Consider the following 20,452-nt stretch of genomic DNA (forward strand, 5'->3'; position numbering starts at 1 on the left):
GGGTAGGCTGTCATTGTAAATAAGAATTTGTTCTTAACTTACTTGCCTGGTTAAATATATACATTTTTAAATATATCAGGGGTGTCAAGCTCAATTAGTGCAAGGGCCATAATGAAAAAAACACAACAAATTTGCAAGCCAGACATAGCCTATTCTGTTTGTTTTTACACAAAAAGGTACATACAACTGCAACCCAAACTGCCCATTGTTTTATTTGAAAAAATATTAACCTTTATAATATCCACCTAAAAGTACAGTGCATTCAGAAATTATTCAGACCTCATCCCTACTTCCACATTGTGTTACGTTACAGCCTTTTTCTGAAATTAATTCAATAAAAGAACGTCCTCGTCAATTTACACACAATACCCTATAACAACAAAGCAAAAACAGGTCTTTTTAATTTTTGGGGGCAAATGTAATAAAAAAAAAACAACATAAAGACCTTATTTACATACGTATTCAGACCTTTTGCTGTGAGACAAAATATTGAGCCAGGTGCATCCTGTTACCATTGATCATCCTTGAGATGATTCAACAACTTGGAGTCCACCTGTGCTAAATTCAGTTGATTGGACATCATTTGGAAAGGCACAAACCTGTCTATATAAGGTCCCACAGTTGATCACGCATGTCAGAGCAAAAACCAAGCCTTGAAGTTGAAGAAATTGTCCGTAGAGCTCCGAGAATAGATTGTGTCGAGGCACAGATCTGGGGAAGGGTACCACATTTACAGTGCCTTGCGAAAGTATTCGGCACCCTTGAACTTTGCGACCTTTTGCCACATTTCAGGCTTCAAACATAAAGATATAAAACTGTATTTTTTTGTGAAGAATCAACAAGTGGGACACAATCATGAAGTGGAACGACATTTATTGGATATTTCAAACTTTTTTAACAAATCAAAAACTGAAAAATTGGGCGTGCAAAATTATTCAGCCCCCTTAAGTTAATACTTTGTAGCGCCACCTGTTGCTGCGATTACAGCTGTAAGTCGCTTGGGGTATGTCTCTATCAGTTTTGCACATCGAGAGACTGAATTTTTTTCCCATTCCTCCTTGCAAAACAGCTCGAGCTCAGTGAGGTTGGATGGAGAGCATTTGTGAACAGCAGTTTTCAGTTCTTTCCACAGATTCTCGATTGGATTCAGGTCTGGACTTTGACTTGGCCATTCTAACACCTGGATATGTTTATTTTTGAACCATTCCATTGTAGATTTTGCTTTATGTTTTGGATCATTGTCTTGTTGGAAGACAAATCTCCGTCCCAGTCTCAGGTCTTTTGCAGACTCCATCAGGTTTTCTTCCAGAATGGTCCTGTATTTGGCTCCATCCATCTTCCCATAAATTTTAACCATCTTCCCTGTCCCTGCTGAAGAAAAGCAGGCCCAAACCATGATGCTGCCACCACCATGTTTGACAGTGGGGATGGTGTGTTCAGGGTGATGAGCTGTGTTGCTTTTACGCCAAACATAACGTTTTGCATTGTTGCCAAAAAGTTCAATTTTGGTTTCATCTGACCAGAGCACCTTCTTCCACATGTTTGGTGTGTCTCCCAGGTGGCTTGTGGCAAACGTTACACAACACTTTTTATGGATATCTTTAAGAAATGGCTTTCTTCTTGCCACTCTTCCATAAAGGCCAGATTTGTGCAATATACGACTGATTGTTGTCCTATGGACAGAGTCTCCCACCTCAGCTGTAGATCTCTGCAGTTCATCCAGAGTGATCATGGGCCTCTTGGCTGCATCTCTGATCAGTCTTCTCCTTGTATGAGCTGAAAGTTTAGAGGGACGGCCAGGTCTTGGTAGATTTGCAGTGGTCTGATACTCCTTCCATTTCAATATTATCGCTTGCACAGTGCTCCTTGGGATGTTTAAAGCTTGGGAAATCTTTTTGTATCCAAATCCGGCTTTAAACTTCTTCACAACAGTATCTCGGACCTGCCTGGTGTGTTCCTTGTTCTTCATGATGCTCTCTGCGCTTTTAACGGACCTCTGAGACTATCACAGTGCAGGTGCATTTATACGGAGACTTGATTACACACAGGTGGATTGTATTTATCATCATTAGTCATTTAGGTCAACATTGGATCATTCAGAGATCCTCACTGAACTTCTGGAGAGAGTTTGCTGCACTGAAAGTAAAGGGGCTGAATAATTTTGCACCCTAATTTTTCAGTTTTTGATTTGTTAAAAAAGTTTGAAATATCCAATAAATGTCGTTCCGCTTCATGATTGTGTCCCACTTGTTGTTGATTCTTCACAAAAAAATACAGTTTTATATCTTTATGTTTGAAGCCTGAAATGTGGCAAAATGTCGCAAAGTTCAAGGGGGCCGAATACTTTCGCAAGGCACTGTATTTTACAGCATGGAAGGTCCCCAAGAACAGTGGCCTCCATCATTCTGTTCTGGAAGTAGTTTGGAACCACAAAGACTCTTCCTCAGATCTGGCCAAACTGAGCAATCGGGGGGGGGGGGGGGGGGGGGGACTTGAACCTGATTGAACATCTCTGGAGAGACCTGAAAATAGCTGTGAATCGATGCTCCCCATCCAACCTGACAGAGCTTGAGAGGATGTGTAGAGAAGAATGGGAGAAATTCCCCAAATACAGGTGTGCCAAGCTTGTAGTGTCATACCCAAGAAGACACGAGGCTGTAATCACAGCCAAAAGGTGCTCCAACAAAGTACTGAATACTTATGTAAATTTTGAAATTTCAATTTGCAAAAATGTCTAAACCTGTTTTTGCTTTGTCATTATGGGGTATTGTGTGTAGATTGATGATGGTAAAAAAACAACTATGTGATCAATTTTAGAATAAAGCTGTAACGTTACAATATGTGGGAAAAGTAAAGGAGTCTGAAGACCCACCTTCCATTCATCAAGAACTGTATTTGGCCATATACCCTGGATGTGTCCCAAATGGCACCATATTTCCTATATAGTGTTCTTTTGACCATGGGCCCTGGTCAAAAGTAGTGAACTACACTGACCAAAAATATAAACGCAACATGTATAATGTTTCATGAGCTGAAATAAAAATCCCAGAAATCTTCCATACGCACAAAAAACATATTTCTCTCATGTTGTGCACAAATTAGTTTACATTCCTATTGAGCATTTCTCATTTGCCAAGATAATCCATCCACCATGATAGGTGTAGCATATCAAAAAGCTGATTTAAACAGCATGATCATTACACAGGTGCACCTTGTGCTGGGGACAATAAAAGGCCACTTTAAAATGTGCAGTTTTGTCACACAACACAATGCCACAGATTTGTCAAGTTTTGAGCGTGCAGTGTGCATGCAGACTACAGGATTGTCCAATAGAGCTGTTGCAAGATCATTTAACGTTAATTTCTCTACCATAAACTGCTTCCAACGTTGTTTTAGAGAATTTGGCAGTATGTCCAACCGGCCTCACAAATTGAGGATTATTTCTGTCGGCTGAACCTGGCTCCCCAGCGGGTAGGCCTATGGCCTCCCAGGCCCACCCATGGCTGCACCCCTGCCCAGTCATGTGAAATCCATAAATTAGGGCCAAATGAATTTATTTCAATTGACTGATTTCCTTATTTATTTATTATTTCACCTTTATTTAACCAGGTAGTGTCACACCCTGATCAGGTTCACCTGTCCTCGTTATTGTCTCCACCCCCTCCAGGTGTCGCTTGTTTTCCCCAGTGTATTTATCCCTGTGTTTCTTGTCTCTCTGTGCCAGTTCGTCTTGTTTGTTTCCAAGTCAACCAGTGGTTTTTCCCGTTATCTTGCTTTTTGTATTCTCCTTTTTCTAGTACTCCCCGTTTTGACTCTTGCCTGTTTCTGGACTTTGTACCCGCCTGCCTGACCATTCTGCCTGCCTTGACCACGAGCCTGTTTGCCACTCTGTACCTCCTGGACTCTTATCTGGTTTTGACCTTTTTGCTTGTCCACGACCATTCTCTTGCCTACCCCTTTGGATTAATAAACATTGTGAGACTCCAACCATCTGCCTCCTGTGTCTGCATTAGGTCTCGCCTAGGCCAGTTGAGAACAAGTTCTCATTTACAACTGAGACCTGGCCAAGATAAAGCAAAGCGTGTGACAAAAACAACAACACAGAGTTACACATAAACAAACATACAGTCAATAACACAATAGAAAATCTAGGTACAGTGTGTGCAAATGTAGAAGATTAGGGAGGTAAGGCAATAAATAGGCCATAGAGGCAAAATAATTACAATTTACCATTAACACTGCAGTGATAGATGTACAGATGATAATGTGCACGTAGAGATACTTGAGTGCAAAAAGATAAATAACAATATGGGATGAGGTAGTTGGGTGTGCTATTTACAGATTGGCTGTGTACAAGTACGGTGATTGGTAAGCTGCTCTTTCAGCTGATGCTTAAAGTTAGAGAGGGAGATATCAGTCTCCAGCTGGAACCTGCTGGAGCGCGTGCTACGGGTGGGTGTTGCTATGGTGACCAGTGAGCTGAGATAAGGCGGGACTTTACCTAGCACAGACTTATAGATGACCTGGAGCCAGTGGATTTGGCGACAAAAATAGCGATGGCCAGCCAACGAGAGCATACAGGTCGCAGTGGCCGCGGCTTGGCTGGGTCATTTTTCGGAGGACGCACGGCTCTTGACCGTCGCCTCTCCCGAGTCCATATGGGAGTTGCAGCAACGGGACAAGACTGTAACTACCAATTGGATACCACGAAATTGGGGAGAAAATAGGCCCGCAAGACATTTCTTTTTGTCTCGTGTGCCGGATTGAAGTGGCTTCTTGACACCATGCCTGCTTAACCCAAAAGCCATCCGCACCAATGTGACGGAGGAAACACCGTACACCTGCCGACCGTGTCTGCGTGCAATGCACCCGGCCCACCACAGGAGTTGCTAGAGCATGATGGGACAAGGAAATCTTGGCCTGCCAAAACCTCTGCTAACCCGGACGACACTGGACCAATGGTGCGCCGCCTCATGGGTCTCCCATGCACGGCCAATGTGACACAGCCTGGGATCAAACTCGGGTCTGTAGTGACCCCTCAAGCACTTCGATGCAGTGCCTTAGACCACTGTGCCACTCGGGAGGCCGCTGCAAATTGATTTTAACAAACAATTGGTCCCCCAAAAAATGTGTCCCTCCGTTGAATTTCAAAATCCCGATGTGGACCTCAAGACAAAACGTTTGCCCACCCATGCCCTGACCCTAATCCTAACCTAACCCCTCACCCTAACCACTAACCCCTTACCCTGGTAGTCTATTGGTTTGAGCGTTGGGCCTGTAACCGAAAGGTTGCTGGATCAAATACCTCAGCTGAAGGTAAAAATCTGTTCTGCCCCAGAGCAGAACAACAGTTCCCCCGTGCACCAATGACGTGGATGTTGATTATGACAGCCCCCTGCACCTCTCTGATTGAGGGGTTGGGATAAATGCAGAAGACACATTTCAGTTGAATGCAGTCAGTTGTTCAACTGACTAGGTATCCCCCTTTCCCTAATTGTAACCCTAACCACTAAGCTTAAAATAGCTTTTGTCCACACGGGGATGTGGCACATTTTCCTTGTTTTTTCTCCTAGTAGGGACTTTTAGGGATTCTAGGTCCCCACAAGGATAGAAGAACCAACCAACCCCCCCCCCCACACACACACATCACTCTGTCTGTCTTGCCCTGCTGGTGCGTTGCTTTGTTGTGCAGTGCACCCAGTCCTAGTGGAGTCCTGCCTTGGAGGAATGGCTGTGCGCTCTCTGGGGGACGTGGCCAGAGTGGACAAATCATGCTAATTGTCTGGGACAGAAACGGAGTGCTAAACCCAAGATGAAGGCAGAGAGAGAGGCTCTCTCAAAAGCCATAGCCGCTCCTCAACTTTTGCTACTCTGGTGTCTCCTTGTTTTGTCCCAGTCAGGTAAGGGAAACTTTCCCCTGTTTTTGGGAAACCCAAGGCAAGACAATGTGGGTGGGAGGTATTTAGAATGGAGTGGACAAGTAAACGGTTTCTGACAGAGATTTGTTTGTCTGATAGGTTGGACACATACATTTTGTGTTTTTCATATTCTACTTGCAAGAACATGTTCAATTATGCCTACTTTGTCCATGTCAAACAAGCAAATAAGCGTTTCCTTGTTATATATTAGCTTACACTGAGTGTACATAACATTCCTTTGGTTTCTTTTGGTCTCTACTGAGTTAGGTAAATCAGCTTTTTGTTTTTTTGCACTTTATCTGTAGAACAATCTTCAAAATGTTCTTAAATGTGATGTTTTGGTGCCTCTAGGTGAATTCAGAAAGCTGATTGAGGACCTTATTACTGATTGTGTTTTATTTAAATTTTTTATGAATGTGTTTAAAAAAAAAGATTATGAACGTGTTTTTCTTTCTGCTTGCATTTTGTATTTCTATTTTGATGTGTGTATTTTCTGTAATTTATTAAATGTAGGGTTCATCTGTAAAAGAGACCTCGGTCTCAGTATGACTCCCTGATAAAATAAAGATTAAACAAATAAAGAATAGGCACCCTTGCTTTTTCCATGACAGACTGACCAGGTGAAAGCTACAATCCCTTACCGATGTCGCTTGTGAAATCCACTTCACTGCTCTTTTCACCATCATTGTAAAATAGGAATTTGTTCTTAACTGACTTGCCTAGTTAATTAAAGGTTAAATAAAACATTTACAAAAACATATATAGATATATATATATATATCTTTATATATAAATTCCCCGACATAGACTGACCAATTGAATCCAGGTGAAAGCTATGATCCCTTACTGATGTCACCTGTTAAATCCACTTCAATCAGTGTAGATGAAGGGGAGGAGACAGGTTAAAGAAGGAATTTTAAGCCTTGAGACATGGATTGTGTATGTGTGCCATTCAGAATGGGCAAGGCAAAAGATTCAAGTGCTTTTGAATGGGGTATGCAGCACAGGATGCTGCTGAAGGGAGAATGGCATCAAATACCTGGAAACCATGTGTTTGAACAATGTTACATTTACACTCTTATCCAGAGCAAATTACAGGAGAGTGCATACATTTTCATATTTGTTTGTAGTGGTCCCCAATGAGAGTTGAACCCACAACCCTGGCATTGCAAGTGCCATACTCTACCAACTGAATCACACAGAACCATTCCCCTAATTCCACCCCAGTCGTTACCATGAGCCCGTTCTCCACAATTAAGGTGCCACTAATCTCCTGTGGTATGCATGTAGGTGCCAGGCACACAGGTTTGAGTGTGTCAAGAACTGCAAAGCTTCTGGGTTTTTCACGCTCAACAGTTTCCCCATGTGTATCAAGAATGGTCTACCACCCAAAGGACATCCAGCCAACTTGACACAAATGTGGGGAGCATTGGAGTCAACATGGGCCAACATCCATGTGGAACGCTTTTGACACCCTGTGGAGTCCATGCCCCCCTGAGGGCAAAATGGGGTGGAACACAATAATAGGAAGGTGTTCATAATGTGTGTACACTCTGTGTATTTTCATTCAATCTGAAAGCACAATGCCACACAGTACAGTAATTCTAAATTACTAGAAAACCATTTTGTAGTCAAGTTGATGACACTCAAAAAACAACACAATCTGTGGATTTAAAAATTGATGAAGATACAGTATATTATTTGTTAGAAAGCAGTCACATCAGGACCCAGAAAAAGTCCTGGAGTAAAATGTACTATCAATGGACATTCTCCACTGAGAAATACTTTTTTTTGTCCAGGATGGCTTAATCTGGGTTTGGGAAACCGGCCCACAAGATTCAGACTTTAACGAGTTTAAGTGTTTGTATTTGACCTCTCTAGAGCCCATGTGGGCACTACACTACTCAAATGTCTTCCGGTTGGTTTAGCAGGTTAGCCAAAGTCCTCCACCAGTATGAATGGTGATGTCATGGAGCCAAACTGCTCTGTGAGAATGGCAATCAGAGGATCCTCCAAGCAGAGAGGATCATGGTGAAAGGGCAGATGTTGGTTGGTGAAGGACCTGAGCTCAGGGTATTGAGGTACGACCTAGAAACATAAAGGGGAAGATATACGAAGAATCTAAACTTTTGTAAATATATCATTCTAACTTTACATGAGATATATAAAAAAGGTGTGAAGACACAAGCATGGGAAGAGGTGCGATTGTGTTGTCATCAGCAGAATCACTGGGGTCCTCTGTCTCCGGGCTCAGCCAATCGGGGACCTCGTGTTTGCTCTGAGGGCTCTTTTCATGGACTGCCAGGGAGGAAGTTGGTCCAAACAATCGCCACTTTTGTCAGCTCATCACAGCGGTCCCAGAGAACTGTGAGCCGTTACCACGGTGATGCAGTGCTGCCACGCAGGCTCGCTTCAGCACACTCTGCCCCAATGGAGGAGGGGGCCCAGTGCCCACAGTCGAGTCATCAGCAGCCTACCACCCACAACAACAGCCAGCAGAGCTAGATACAGCCATTTGGCTCTCACTTTATTAGCCCACTCTGAACACATACTGTAGGCTATTTCCCTCACAGAGATGAAACCTCTGGTCAATGAACTCAGAAAGTATTGCTGCAAAATCTGTTGGCCATAACTTAGACTGTTTGAAATATGTTGTTGAAACAGCTAAGGGGCTGAGAGGAGGAAGCTAAGCATATGCCCGGACAATGACCTGTTAACGATGATTGGAAAGAAGCATGCCACTCAATAAAAGACCGCCTAGTTACGGCTGGGATGGTGGTACTGGTGTGGAGATTGTGGACAGTCCAATATTCTTCAGAACACTAACATTCACAGAGTAATGGAATAGGAAAGGCAGTACATTTCCATTAAGAAGTGGGCCAAGTCTCCTTGGGTACACGATCTGGGTAAAGCTGGTTGTTGGATGGTTTGCTACTAGGCCTATTTGAAAGACACTTGTTACAATCTGAAGTGGCAATGCAGCTAGTGCCTACTGCGGTGTAATGTGTCAGTTAATCTGTCTCACATGCGTGTAAATTACATTTGTGTAATTTGACTCTAATCTGATAAGATAAAGAATACAAATATGCAAAATATAATATGTATGGTGGTGCTTACACATGTTCCAGGAGACTATAACCTGAATAAATTGACTAGATACAATAAGGTGGATCTTATACATCCAGTCTGTTCCATCTCCTCTATGACTAGGAAGTGTCGAGGGGGTCAACATCACCAGCCCTGGCTCCCTGATCCGGGGGACATTGGGCGGGGAGGCACTCCTCTCCGTCCGCTACAGCAGCTCCAGCCCCGACGCGCCTGTCATCAAGTGGCAGCTGAAGAGGGACGACAAGCCTGTCACTGTGGTCCAGTCCATTGGCACCGAGATCATTGGGAACCTGAGGCCAGAGTACCGGGACCGCATCCTGGTGTTTGAGAATGGCACCCTCCTGCTCCACAACCTCAAGCTCTCGGACGAGGGCACCTACGAAGTGGAGATTTCAATCACGGATGATACATTCACTGGAGAAGGGAGTATCGACCTAACTGTGGATGGTAGGTGGTTCATAGTGTAAGTAAGTAAGCCTTGGAAAAGTAAGCCTTGTCCATGCCAGAATGGACCATAGGGTAGTAGCCTATGTCCTTATTCTGTAGCGTGAGGCAGTTTGATATACAAGTACACCCACTGGACAGGATGCTAGTCTATTGCAGGACCTTATCCCTAATCCATCTCTTTAATGCGGAGTGTCAAGCAGAGGCATTGATTACCATTTTTGGAGTCTTTGGTATGACTACCAATTTCAGGGTGGATACTAAGGTCACTAAATTGGTTGGTGAATAGTCCTCTGTGACATGACTTGCATTAAAGAGGCACTGCTTGCAGGGACTTCTGGCATTGTCTGTGACAAAACCAAAAGCTTTTTGACATTTTTGTTTATATTTCTCATTCATAAGACTGGGCTGAATTGCATGAATTTGTATGAATGGGCTGAATTGTCAAGGAAAGTGCAAGGGACAGTAGCCAAAACAGTGTTGAACCTGTGAAGTCATTGTCACATGGGTCACCTGAGAAGGGTCACCTGAGAAGTTGTATATGTACATTAGCTGACTCGTGACACATTTTTTCACCATCATATCAGCATAACCTTTGACCCTGAACGAACAAGAGATCCTAATCTTTTCATTGGGGTATTTCAGAAACATGTGTGACTACTATGCTTCTTCTCCATAGAGCCCATATCCAGGCCTTATGTCCACATGGAGGCCTCCTCAGTGCTGGAGCTCAGCGAGCACTTTACCCTCAACTGCTCCCACGACAATGGAACCAATGCCAAGTACAGCTGGCAGAAAGGCGGTAAACCGCTGACCAATGAGACGCGCCTGCAGTTGTCACCTGACCAGAAGCTCTTGACAATTGTGCGGGTGCTGATGGTGGATGATGACATCTACGGCTGCATGGTGGAGAACCCTATTGGCAGCATGAAGAGCCTGCCCATTAAACTCACTATCTACAGTAGGCTTAACAGTGGAACTATAGGCTTGAACCAGTGGCAATTTAAAGCCACAATCTGCAATCTGGTTTTCTGTAAAATGGCAGCCCCACTACTTGCTTTGCTATAAAGTTGAGGGATGAGGATGGAGAAATGTAGCTAACTCCTGTAATACTCTCGCACTCTCTAACCCATGATATAGGCTTCTTTAGTAAGTACTCACTAAGTAAAATTGAAGTTATTTTCATAATTTCATCTCAGAGCGCTTTCTTAGGCGTACAAGTCAGTGGTTCAAGCCTAGGGCATGAAACAAATACTTCACTGAAAAGCAAGTCCTTGTACTTTAGGGAAGGGGTGAATAAAGGCAAATGCAAATCATGATAGCTTCTGTAAAATAAAATAAACCCAAAGCCCTCACTCTAGAGGGGGGAAAAACATCATTGTAATGTACCATTAGCAAACAGAATGCGTGGGAGGGAAGTCGATCACTGGCTATACATGCAGTACATGACTACATCACAGAGACATGAGTGTGTACGTGGGAGGACGGGGGAGAAAGTACATACTGTAATTCTGCTTGAACATACTGTTAAGTAGCTCTCCTGTGACATTTATTTTCCTGTGTGGTTACCACCCAAATAGTACCGTATTCCCTATATAGTGCATTACTGTTGACCAGAGCCCTATGGGCCCTGGTCAAATGTAGTGCACTGAATAGGGAAACAGGTGCCATTTGGGACACAACCTGTGACACTGCTATCTACCTGACCCTCTTGTGTTCCCCCCACAGGGAGGAGTTCCCTCTACATCATTCTCTCCACCGGGGGTATTTTTCTTCTCATCACCTTGGTTACAGTATGCGCCTGCTGGGGGCCTTCCAAGAAGTAAGAACTAGCTTATTGATGGTTGTCTCACTCGCTGCATGTTTCTGGATGCTTCTCTGTCTGTACATCAAATCAAAGTTTATTTGTCACGTGCGCCGACAGTGAAATGCTTACTTACAGGCTCTAACCAATAGTGCATAAAAGGTATTAGGTGAACAATAGGTAGGTAAAGAAATAAAACAACAGTAAAAAGACAGGCTATATATAGTAGCGAGGCTATAAAAGTAGTGAGGCTAAATACAGACACCGGTTAGTCAGGCTGATTGAGGTAGCATGTACATATGGTTAAAGTGACTATTCATTTATGATGAGCAGAGAGTAGCAGTAGCGTAAAAGAGGGTTTGTGGGTGGTGGGTGGGACACAATGCAAATAGTCTGGGTAGCCATTTGATTACCTGTTCAGGAGTCTTATGGCTTGGGGAAAAAAACTGTTGAGAAGCCTTTTTGTCCTAGACTTGGCACTCTGGTACCGCTTGCCATGCGGTAGTAGAGAGAACAGTCTATGACTGAGGTGGCTGGGGTCTTTGACACCGCCTGGTGTAGAGGTCCTGGATGGCAGGCAGCTTAGCCCCAGTTATGTACTGGGCCGTATGCACTACCCTCTGCAGTGCCTTGCAGTCAGAGGCTGAGCAATTGCCGTACCAGGCAGTGATGCAACCAGTATGCTCTCGATGTTGCAGCTGTAGAACCTTTTGAGGATCTCGGGACCCATGCCAAATCTTGTAAGTTTCCTGAGGGGGAATAGCCTTTGTCGTGCCTTCTTCACAACTGTCTTGGTGTGTTTGACAATTCTAGTTTGTTGTTGATGTGGACACCAAGGAACTTGAGGCTCTCAACTTGCTCCACTACAGCCCAGTCGATGAGAATGGGGGCATGCTCGGTCCTCCTTTTCCTGTAGTTCACAATCATCTCCTTAGTCTTGGTTATGTTGAGGGATAGGTTGTTATTCTGGCACCACCCGGCCCGGTCTCTGACCTCCTCCCTATAGGCTGTCTCGTCATTGTCGGTGATCAGGCCTACCACTGTTGTGTCGTCTGCAAACTTACTGATGGTGTTGGAGTCGTGCCTGGCCATGCAGTCATAGGTGAACAGGGAGTACAGGAGGGGACTGAGCACGCACCCCTGGGGAGCTCCAGTGTTGAGGATCAGCGTGGCAGATGTGTTGCTACCTACCCTCACCACCTGGGGGTTGCCCGTCAGGAAGTCCAGGATCCAGTTGTGAAGAGGGAGGTGTTTAGTCCCAGGATCCTTAGCTTAGTGATGAGCTTTGATGGTACTATGGTGTTGAACGCTGTGCTGTGGTCAATGAATAGCATTCTCACGGTCCTATGGTCAGGGGAAAACAGTGAGAAGAGTGGTAAAAAGGCAGAAGCATATTGACAGTCAATTTCTTTAAGGCCCACAAGCCTCAAGAGACCTATTTGAAGGTACCAGTTTAAAAAAACGTATGGAAGTATGTATGGAGATAGTTTAGTGCCTAAAATAAAGGAATAAATACATGTTAAAAAAAATCCTCATCTTTCTTATATCTCTCAGGTATAGGACAGACACTACAAAACAAAGTTCCTTTAGATATTTTTTTTTTGGGGGGGGGGCTGTTGTTCCATGTACTGAATCTGTTGTTCAATGTGTTTCTATTGGCTAATAGCAGTAATGCCTAATAAAATGTTTATCTAATAATTTTTGTATATATTTTTTTTGATACATCAAGGGCTCTTAAAATAAAAAAAATAAAATAGCTAAATTATCCTTGGTATGAACATCTTAAAACAATTCCATATGTTAGCTTAGACCCCCCACCCCCTATCCCCTGGCAAAGACAGGGCTTAGACTCTAGAGGGTTTAACAGTTGTATACTGTATCATTTTAGCACACAGTTTAATCTCACATACATTGTGCGTTTATTATGCAGAGAACGTCAGAAACGGCAAATGAAGCCCAGAGGTTTGGCAGGCCTGCCAAGGCATTTATTAGAACACCCTGATTATACCCAAATCAATCATGCAGGTAAGAAAACTAATAATAACTTTTATTTATATTTCCAATTTATTCATAATAATACATTAAAAAATGTGTACTGCACCAAAGGTGTTCATCCAATGTCTTTTTCATCCTGTTCAGTTCGAGTTTTACCAAAAATTATGACTGAACATGAACGCAAGAATCCAGTGGCACTCTACATCCTCAAAAAGGTAACTCTCGAAATAACAAAAAACATGTAAATCTGTCACCATCACTATCTGACTCAAAACATAACTAAATAAACCCTTGTCTGAATAAATGTTCATTTATTAAATCGATAAAATGGACAGAGATACTGTGGGGGTTTGTACATTTTTATTTCTCAACCCTCTTTTCAGCTGGTAGGATGACCACAATATCTCAATATCTCAACAGCCACTACACCTGTTTAGAGAGCATTGTGTGTGTGTATTGACTTGGTTCCCCTCTTTGTAGGATTCCCCTCAGGAAGACCATGACTCCCCCGGCAACAGAGGCCTGGTCCTCCCCTCTGTACCACCTAGAAGCCCTCCCAGCTACAGCAGCTCCCTGCCCCCCTCCTCACACTCCCCTGACCCCCCTGCCCGTTCTTCTCGCAGGTACCCTCGCACCCCAGTCAGCTCCCCCCCTTCACATCACAACAACAAGTTGCAGAGCAAAACCTCCACCCCCTCCCCGCCCCGCACTAGAAGCTCCAGGCGCATGTTCCGCAACCCAGGGGGCATACTAACTGCCCCTCAGTTGGAAGAGCCCACCCCCATACTGGAGATCAATGGCACCACTCAGCCCTGATTGTCTATATGCAAGTCCTGGAGAGATTCAGTGTGTGCAGGCTTTTGTTTCAGCCCAGCACTAACACATCTGGCCTAAATTTAAGACCATGATTAATTTTAACATAGGCACCAAAGGGAACAAACTGGACATTCATTTTATTTTTTCTTTGCAAAAGGATTTAAAACAGTTTATTTTCAGTGCCCTAATGAATATGACCCTGGTGTGTTGAAGCTGGGCCAGGAAAAAAAGCTTCCACACACCATTGCCCCTGTGGTCCATGCCTTGGAGCTGCAGAGAGATGTGTATATTTCTGTATGTTCACATGGTGACTGTATGCATGTAAATATGTTTTTATGACGTAATAGTGCAGTAATGTTTGTCTCAGAACCCAACACAGCACTTTAATATTCTCCTCAATGGATTTGTAAATACACTGTCATCCTCCACAACTGTATGGGTCAGTTTAGTTTCTTTTAGTGCATTACCAATTTATTTTAGTACATTTTGTATGGTGTGGATGTTTGTAATTGAACTACTAATCGTCTGTGTTCTTGGTATCATAGTTGAATAATCATTCAATATTTGTTTTCCTTTGTCTAGATTCATAGAATTTGTTAAGAAAAACAAAGGATGCACTGTACACATCAGTAGAGATGTTCAATAAAGGTATGAGGAATACATTTGTCGTCATTTCTAAATTTGTTTCACTTAAAGTTAAACTTTAGGGAAAGTTTGAATGTTTCAGACACTTTGTCCTTAATATTGTTGGTTTGTATTTTTTTTGTTGACATTTATTCATGCAGCTTACATAGGGTTTCTTCAGACAGTCATCGTGGTCGACATCAATGCAATCTCTTCATCTCTGTTCACAGGGAATGTTTGTGCCCTGCAATAAAACAGAGGGGACATCATTTCAACACAGTACAGTACAAGCTTTATGTAACTTGTTCCTTTTTGTCTAATGCTCATCATTCTGTTCTTGAACACACAGAGAGAATGTGTTTGCTGATTCACAGTTTCACCAAGAGGACAAAAGCATGCCTGTTCAGTGACGACTGTGGCTTTGTGTTTGAGGCGTGGAGAAGAAAGCAATTCATCTGCCTATCCCAACATAAACATGAATGAATACATTGGAGAGTGGAGACAATACACAATTTCTCCACAGAACAGAGATGCCTGGATAACAATTAGGTGTTGTTACCATGTTTTCTCACTAGAAAACTGTCACTCGCTCTAACTTGGACTTTTCAGTGGGCCTAAATCAAACAGCCTATTTCCATAGATGTAAATGAGCAATTTATCTGCAAAAGTATTTCAAGCAGGTCTAACTTGATTCAGCTACTGGAGAAGAGCAAAATGCATGTGTAGCCAACCAGTGTAGAGAGAGTGACATCAGCCCTATGGTCATGACCCGTACTGCAAAAAACGTGACAAATAAAGAACCCCAGACACTCTGTGACCTTGGAGATCTATTATTGGAGCTCGAAGCTGCAAAGCAAGATGGCTACCTACCTGGCCTATCATACCTGGAGACATCCAGAGGGGTGAGCCCTATCGTAGAGAAGCTCCCATATGGCCTGCAGGAAACGTGGACATCATATGGGTCAAACGTCAGGCTATAAAAACAATGTCACCTTCCATTCTGGATGTTCGCCAACTTCATCCGTAGAGAAGCCAAAGTCAGGGCAGACCCCAGCTTCAACCTCTTCTCCTCCCATTCGGCACCTGTCAGAAGAGACGAGCAAGACAGACATGGGAAGACAATATCTGTCCACAAAATACAAGTATCTTCAAAAGAGAACACGGGGGATCAGAAGAAACCAGACGTTAAATCTGCAAAGTAGATTACGTAGGTCACCAAGCCTCATCCGTTAAAGAAGTGTGGAGGTTTCAGAGAGAAGTCCCTGGAAGACCGCAAACAGTACCTCAAAGAGAACTGTGTGTTTTCAGTGCTGCTCTTCCACAAATCATCTCGCCAAGAACTGTAAGGTAACGGTGAAATGCAACGAATGTGAAAGCGGCCGGCACCTCTCAGCACTCCATCCTGGTCCAGCTCCATGGAAGTTAAGCTCATCCCCTTCCTCTTTAGAGCATAGCAGGGAGGAAGAGGAACCAGCCAATCAGGAGGTCACATCTGAGTGCACCGCGGTATGTGGAAAAGGAATAAGCGTGAGAGCATGCTCCAAGATATGCTTCATAAATGTGTTCCAGAAGGATGCCGTGAATAATCAAAAAGGATGTGCGCTATACTGGATGAACAAAGCAAGATCAGAGTTCAACAGCTTCAAGGTCAAAAGGTAGTTCATCACCATACACACTCAAGATGCGTGGTACTAACAGAGACAGCTGGAAGGACGGCCCGTGGTTACGTTGTGGAGTCATTCGACGAGAAGATGAGTCTCCGCCTTCCCACGCTCATCGAATGTAACCAAGTCCCTAACAACCACTCAGCTCGCCACCACAGTCACCTGAGACGCATCGCAGACGAGATCCCACCTCTGGATTCCGATGCCGACATACTTCTCTTCTTAGGCAGAGTTGTCTTGAGAGTACATAAAGTGAGGAACGAAATCAACGGTCCAGACGATGCTCCATTTGCCCAGAAGCTAGACCTAGATTGGGTTTTTGTCGGGGATGTGTGTCTCAGAGGTGCCCGCAAACCATCTCAGGTGAGTTCGTTCAAGACATCCATCTTGGAAAATGGTCGTCCAACCTACTTCAGCCCATGCAACAGTCAGGTTAGGGTGAAAGAGAAGCTCAGTTACGGAGCACCGCAGAAGATCCTTGACGAGCCAAACCTTCAACACAACTCACTGACACTTACCGGAGAGAACCTGGGTCAGCCAATCTTCTGTCGCACAGCTAGCATTCAAACTTTGCACCTTCGATTGACGACTCAAGATTCCTTCAGATCACGGACAACGAGGTCTGCCAAGACCACTCCAACAGCTGGTTCGCACCCTTTCCCTTTCAGAAACCCAGATGATGGTTGCCAAACAATATGGAGTATGCTTACAGTCGTCTCACCTCACTCCGTCGTACTCTAGCAAAGCAGGTTCAGATGAAGGAGCAATTCGTAGAGTTCATGCAGAAATCGTTCATCAACGACCATGCAGAGGTAGCTCTACCAGGAAGGTCAAGAATGCTGGTACCTCCATTTGGAGTCTATCACCCTATAAAGCCAGACCAGAGCCGTGTGGTGTTCAACTCAAGTGCACCATTCAAAGGAGTCTCCCTCAATTATGTACTCCCCACAGGCCCTGATCTCAACGGCAGCCTGTTGGGATACTCAAGAGGTTCAGGAAAGAACCTGTGGCCATCAGTGCTGATATCCAGCACATGTTCCACTGCTTCGGGATGATGGAGGATCACAGAGACTTCCTTTGCTTCCTGTGGTATCGCAACAATTGTGGACTACAGAATGCGTGTCCATGTCTTCGGCAATAGCCCGTCCCCTGTTGTCGCCATATACAGTTGAAGTTGGAAGTTTATGTACACTTATGTTGGAGTCATTAAAACTCGTTTTTCAACAACTCCACAAATTTCTTGTTAATGAACTATAGTTTTGGCAAGTCGGTTAGGAAATCTACTTTGTGCATGACACAAGTAATATTTCCAACAATTGTTTACAGACAGATTATTTCACTGTATCACAATTCCAGTGGGTCAGAAGTTTACATACAAAGTTGACTGTGCCTTTAAACAGCTTGGAAAATTCCAGAAAATGATGTCATGGCTTTAGAAGCTTCTGATAGGCTAATTGACATAATTTGAGTCAATTGAAGGCGTAGCTGGGGATGTATTTCAAGGCCCACCTTCAAACTCAGTGCCTCTTTGCTTTAACTCATGGGAAAATCTAAAGAAATCAGCCAAGACCTCAGAAAAAAAATTGTAGACCTCCACAAGTCTGGTTCATCCTTGGGAGTAATTTCCAAAAGCCTGGAGGTACCACGTTCATCTGTACAAACATTAGTACGCAAGTATAAACACCATGGGACCACGCAGCCACCAAACCGCTCAGGAAGGAGACGTGTTCTGTCTCCTAGAGATGAACGTACTTTGGTGCGGAAAGTGCAAATCAATCCCAGAACAACAGCAAAGGACCTTGTGAAGATGCTGGAGGAAACAGGTACAAAAGTATCTATATCCACAGTGAAACGAGTCCTATATTGACATAACCTGAAAGGCTGCTCAGCAAGGAAGAAGCCACTGCTCCAAAACCGCCATAAAAAAAAGCCAGACTAAGGTTTGCAACTGCACATGGTCACAAAGATCGTACTTTTTGGAGAAATGTCCTCTGTTCTGATGAAACAAAAATAGAACTGTTTGGCCATAATGACCATCGTTATGTTTGGAGGAAAAAGGGGGAGACTTGCAAGCCAAAGATCACCAACCCAACCGTGAAGCACAGGGGTGGCAGCATCATGTTGTGGGGGTACTTTGCTGCAAGAGGGACTGGTGCACTTCACAAAATAGATGGCATCATGAGGGAGGAAAATTATGTGGATATATTGAAGCAACATCTCAAGACATCAGTCAGGAAGTTAAAGCTTGGTCACAAATGGGTCTTCTAAATGGACAATTACACCAAGCATACTTCCAAAGTTGTGGCAAAATGGCTGAAGGACAACAAAGTCAAGGTATTGGAGTGGCCATCACAAAGCTCTGACCTCAATCCTATAGAAAATTTGTGGGCAGAACTGAAAAAGCGTGTGCGAGCAAGGAGGCCTACAAACCTGACTCAGTTACACCAGCTCTGTCAGGAGGAACGGGCCAAAATTCACCCAACGTATTGTGCAAAGCTTGTGGAAGGCTACCTGAAACATTGACCCAGGTTGAACAATTTAAAGGCAATGCTACTGAATACTAATTGAGTGTATGTAAACGTCTGACCCACCGGGAATGTGATGAAAGAAATAAAAGCTTAAATAAATCATTCTACTATTATTCTGACATTTCACATTCTTAAAATAAGTGGTGATCCTAACTGCCCTAAGACAGGGAATTTTTACTAGGATTAAATGTAAGGAATTGTGATAAACTGAGTTTAAATGTATTTGGCTAACTTCTGACTTCAACTGTATACGGCCTAAGGAGTACTGCCAAGGAAGAAGAGGATGACTTTGGCCTCGATGTGAGAAGGTTCGTCGATGACACACTGAAGTAATTTGCTACCGAAATAGAGTCCATCAGTGTCCTAGGTCGAGCACAGGAAATGCTTGCGTTATCTAACCTCAGGCTACACAAAATTGCCTCCAACAGTCCTGTGCTGATGGAGGCGTTTCCCACTGACGACAGGGCAAAGGACATTAAGGATCTAAACCTCTTCACTGTTGATCTCCCCCTTACAGCACAGTCTAGGAGTGTCTTAGAACATCACAGCAGACACATTCACATTCCAAGCCATAGACAACAAGAAGCCATTCACACGCAGGGGAATGCTCTCTACGGTTAATAGCCTATATGATCCACTTAGCCTCCTAGCCCTGTCACCATAAAAAAAGGCAGGCTATTCCTGAGAGCTCTCCACGCTTGCATAAGATTGGGATTCACCCCTTCCCGCAGACATGGACGAGAAATGGAACAAATGGAGAGATTCCCTTCAAGACTTAGCACCTACATGTCTTCCTCGACCTCTAATAATCAGCTCAAGGAACTTTGTCTTCAAATCCAAATCAAATTTGATTTGTTACATACACATGGTTAGCAGATGTTAATGTGCGTGTAGCGAAATGCTTGTGCTTCTGTTTCCAACAGTGCAGTAATATCTAACAACTAATCTAACAGTTCCCCAACAACTACCTAATACACACAAATCTGAAAGGGGTGAATGCAAATATGTACATATAAATATATGGATGAACGATGGCCGAGCGGCATAGGCAAGGTGCAATAGACGGATAAAATACAGTATATACATGTAATTTGAGTAATGTATGATATGTAAACATTATTAAAGTGGCATTGCTTAAAGTGACTAGTGATACATTTGGCTAGTGATTGGGTCTCCATGTAGGCAGCAGCCTCTCTGAGTTAATGATTGCTGTTTAGCAGTCTGATGTCCTTGATAGAAGCTGTTCTTCAGTCTCTCGGTCCCAGTTTAATGCACATGTACTGACCATGCCTTCTGGTTGGTATTAATGTGAACAGGTAGTGGCTCGGGTGTTTGTTGTCTTTGATCTATTTTGCCTTCCTGTGACGTCGGTGCTATAGTTGTCATGAAGGGCAGATGCATCAGGTGAAAGCTATCGCAGCTGCAGCTAACCTGAAGGTCACCACTCAAGATGGAAAAAGTGAAGTCAGCTTTGTCTTTGGCAAGGCAAAGCTGGCTCCTAAGCCAGAACTCACTATCCCCAGACTGGAACTATGTGCAGTCGTGCTGGCA

General features: G+C 43.7%; 1 protein-coding gene across 1 annotated transcript; it reads left to right on the forward strand.

Moving 5' to 3' along the window:
* Window positions 1–5,680: 5,680 nt before the first annotated feature.
* LOC110537689 (hepatocyte cell adhesion molecule) lies at window positions 5,681–14,747 on the forward strand. The gene is made up of 7 exons (XM_021623922.2): window positions 5,681–5,900; window positions 9,129–9,473; window positions 10,150–10,431; window positions 11,199–11,292; window positions 13,205–13,299; window positions 13,414–13,484; window positions 13,750–14,747. The coding sequence occupies exons 1-7, from the start codon at window positions 5,813–5,815 to the stop codon at window positions 14,083–14,085; spliced, it is 1,311 nt and encodes a 436-aa protein (XP_021479597.2). The 5' UTR covers window positions 5,681–5,812; the 3' UTR covers window positions 14,086–14,747.
* The last annotated feature ends 5,705 nt before the right edge of the window (window positions 14,748–20,452 follow it).

This window comes from Oncorhynchus mykiss, chromosome 12, assembly GCF_013265735.2.
Source record: "Oncorhynchus mykiss isolate Arlee chromosome 12, USDA_OmykA_1.1, whole genome shotgun sequence".
NCBI lineage: Eukaryota > Metazoa > Chordata > Actinopteri > Salmoniformes > Salmonidae > Oncorhynchus > Oncorhynchus mykiss.

Bases quoted from the DNA above. Each gene is read 5' to 3' on its own strand.
- LOC110537689 (XM_021623922.2), top strand. From the start codon at position 5,813: ATGAAGGCAGAGAGAGAGGCTCTCTCAAAAGCCATAGCCGCTCCTCAA. The intron at 5,901-9,128 runs GTAAGGGAAACT...CTCTATGACTAG, and splicing joins CCTTGTTTTGTCCCAGTCAG to GAAGTGTCGAGGGGGTCAAC. The intron at 9,474-10,149 runs GTAGGTGGTTCA...TCTTCTCCATAG, and splicing joins TATCGACCTAACTGTGGATG to AGCCCATATCCAGGCCTTAT.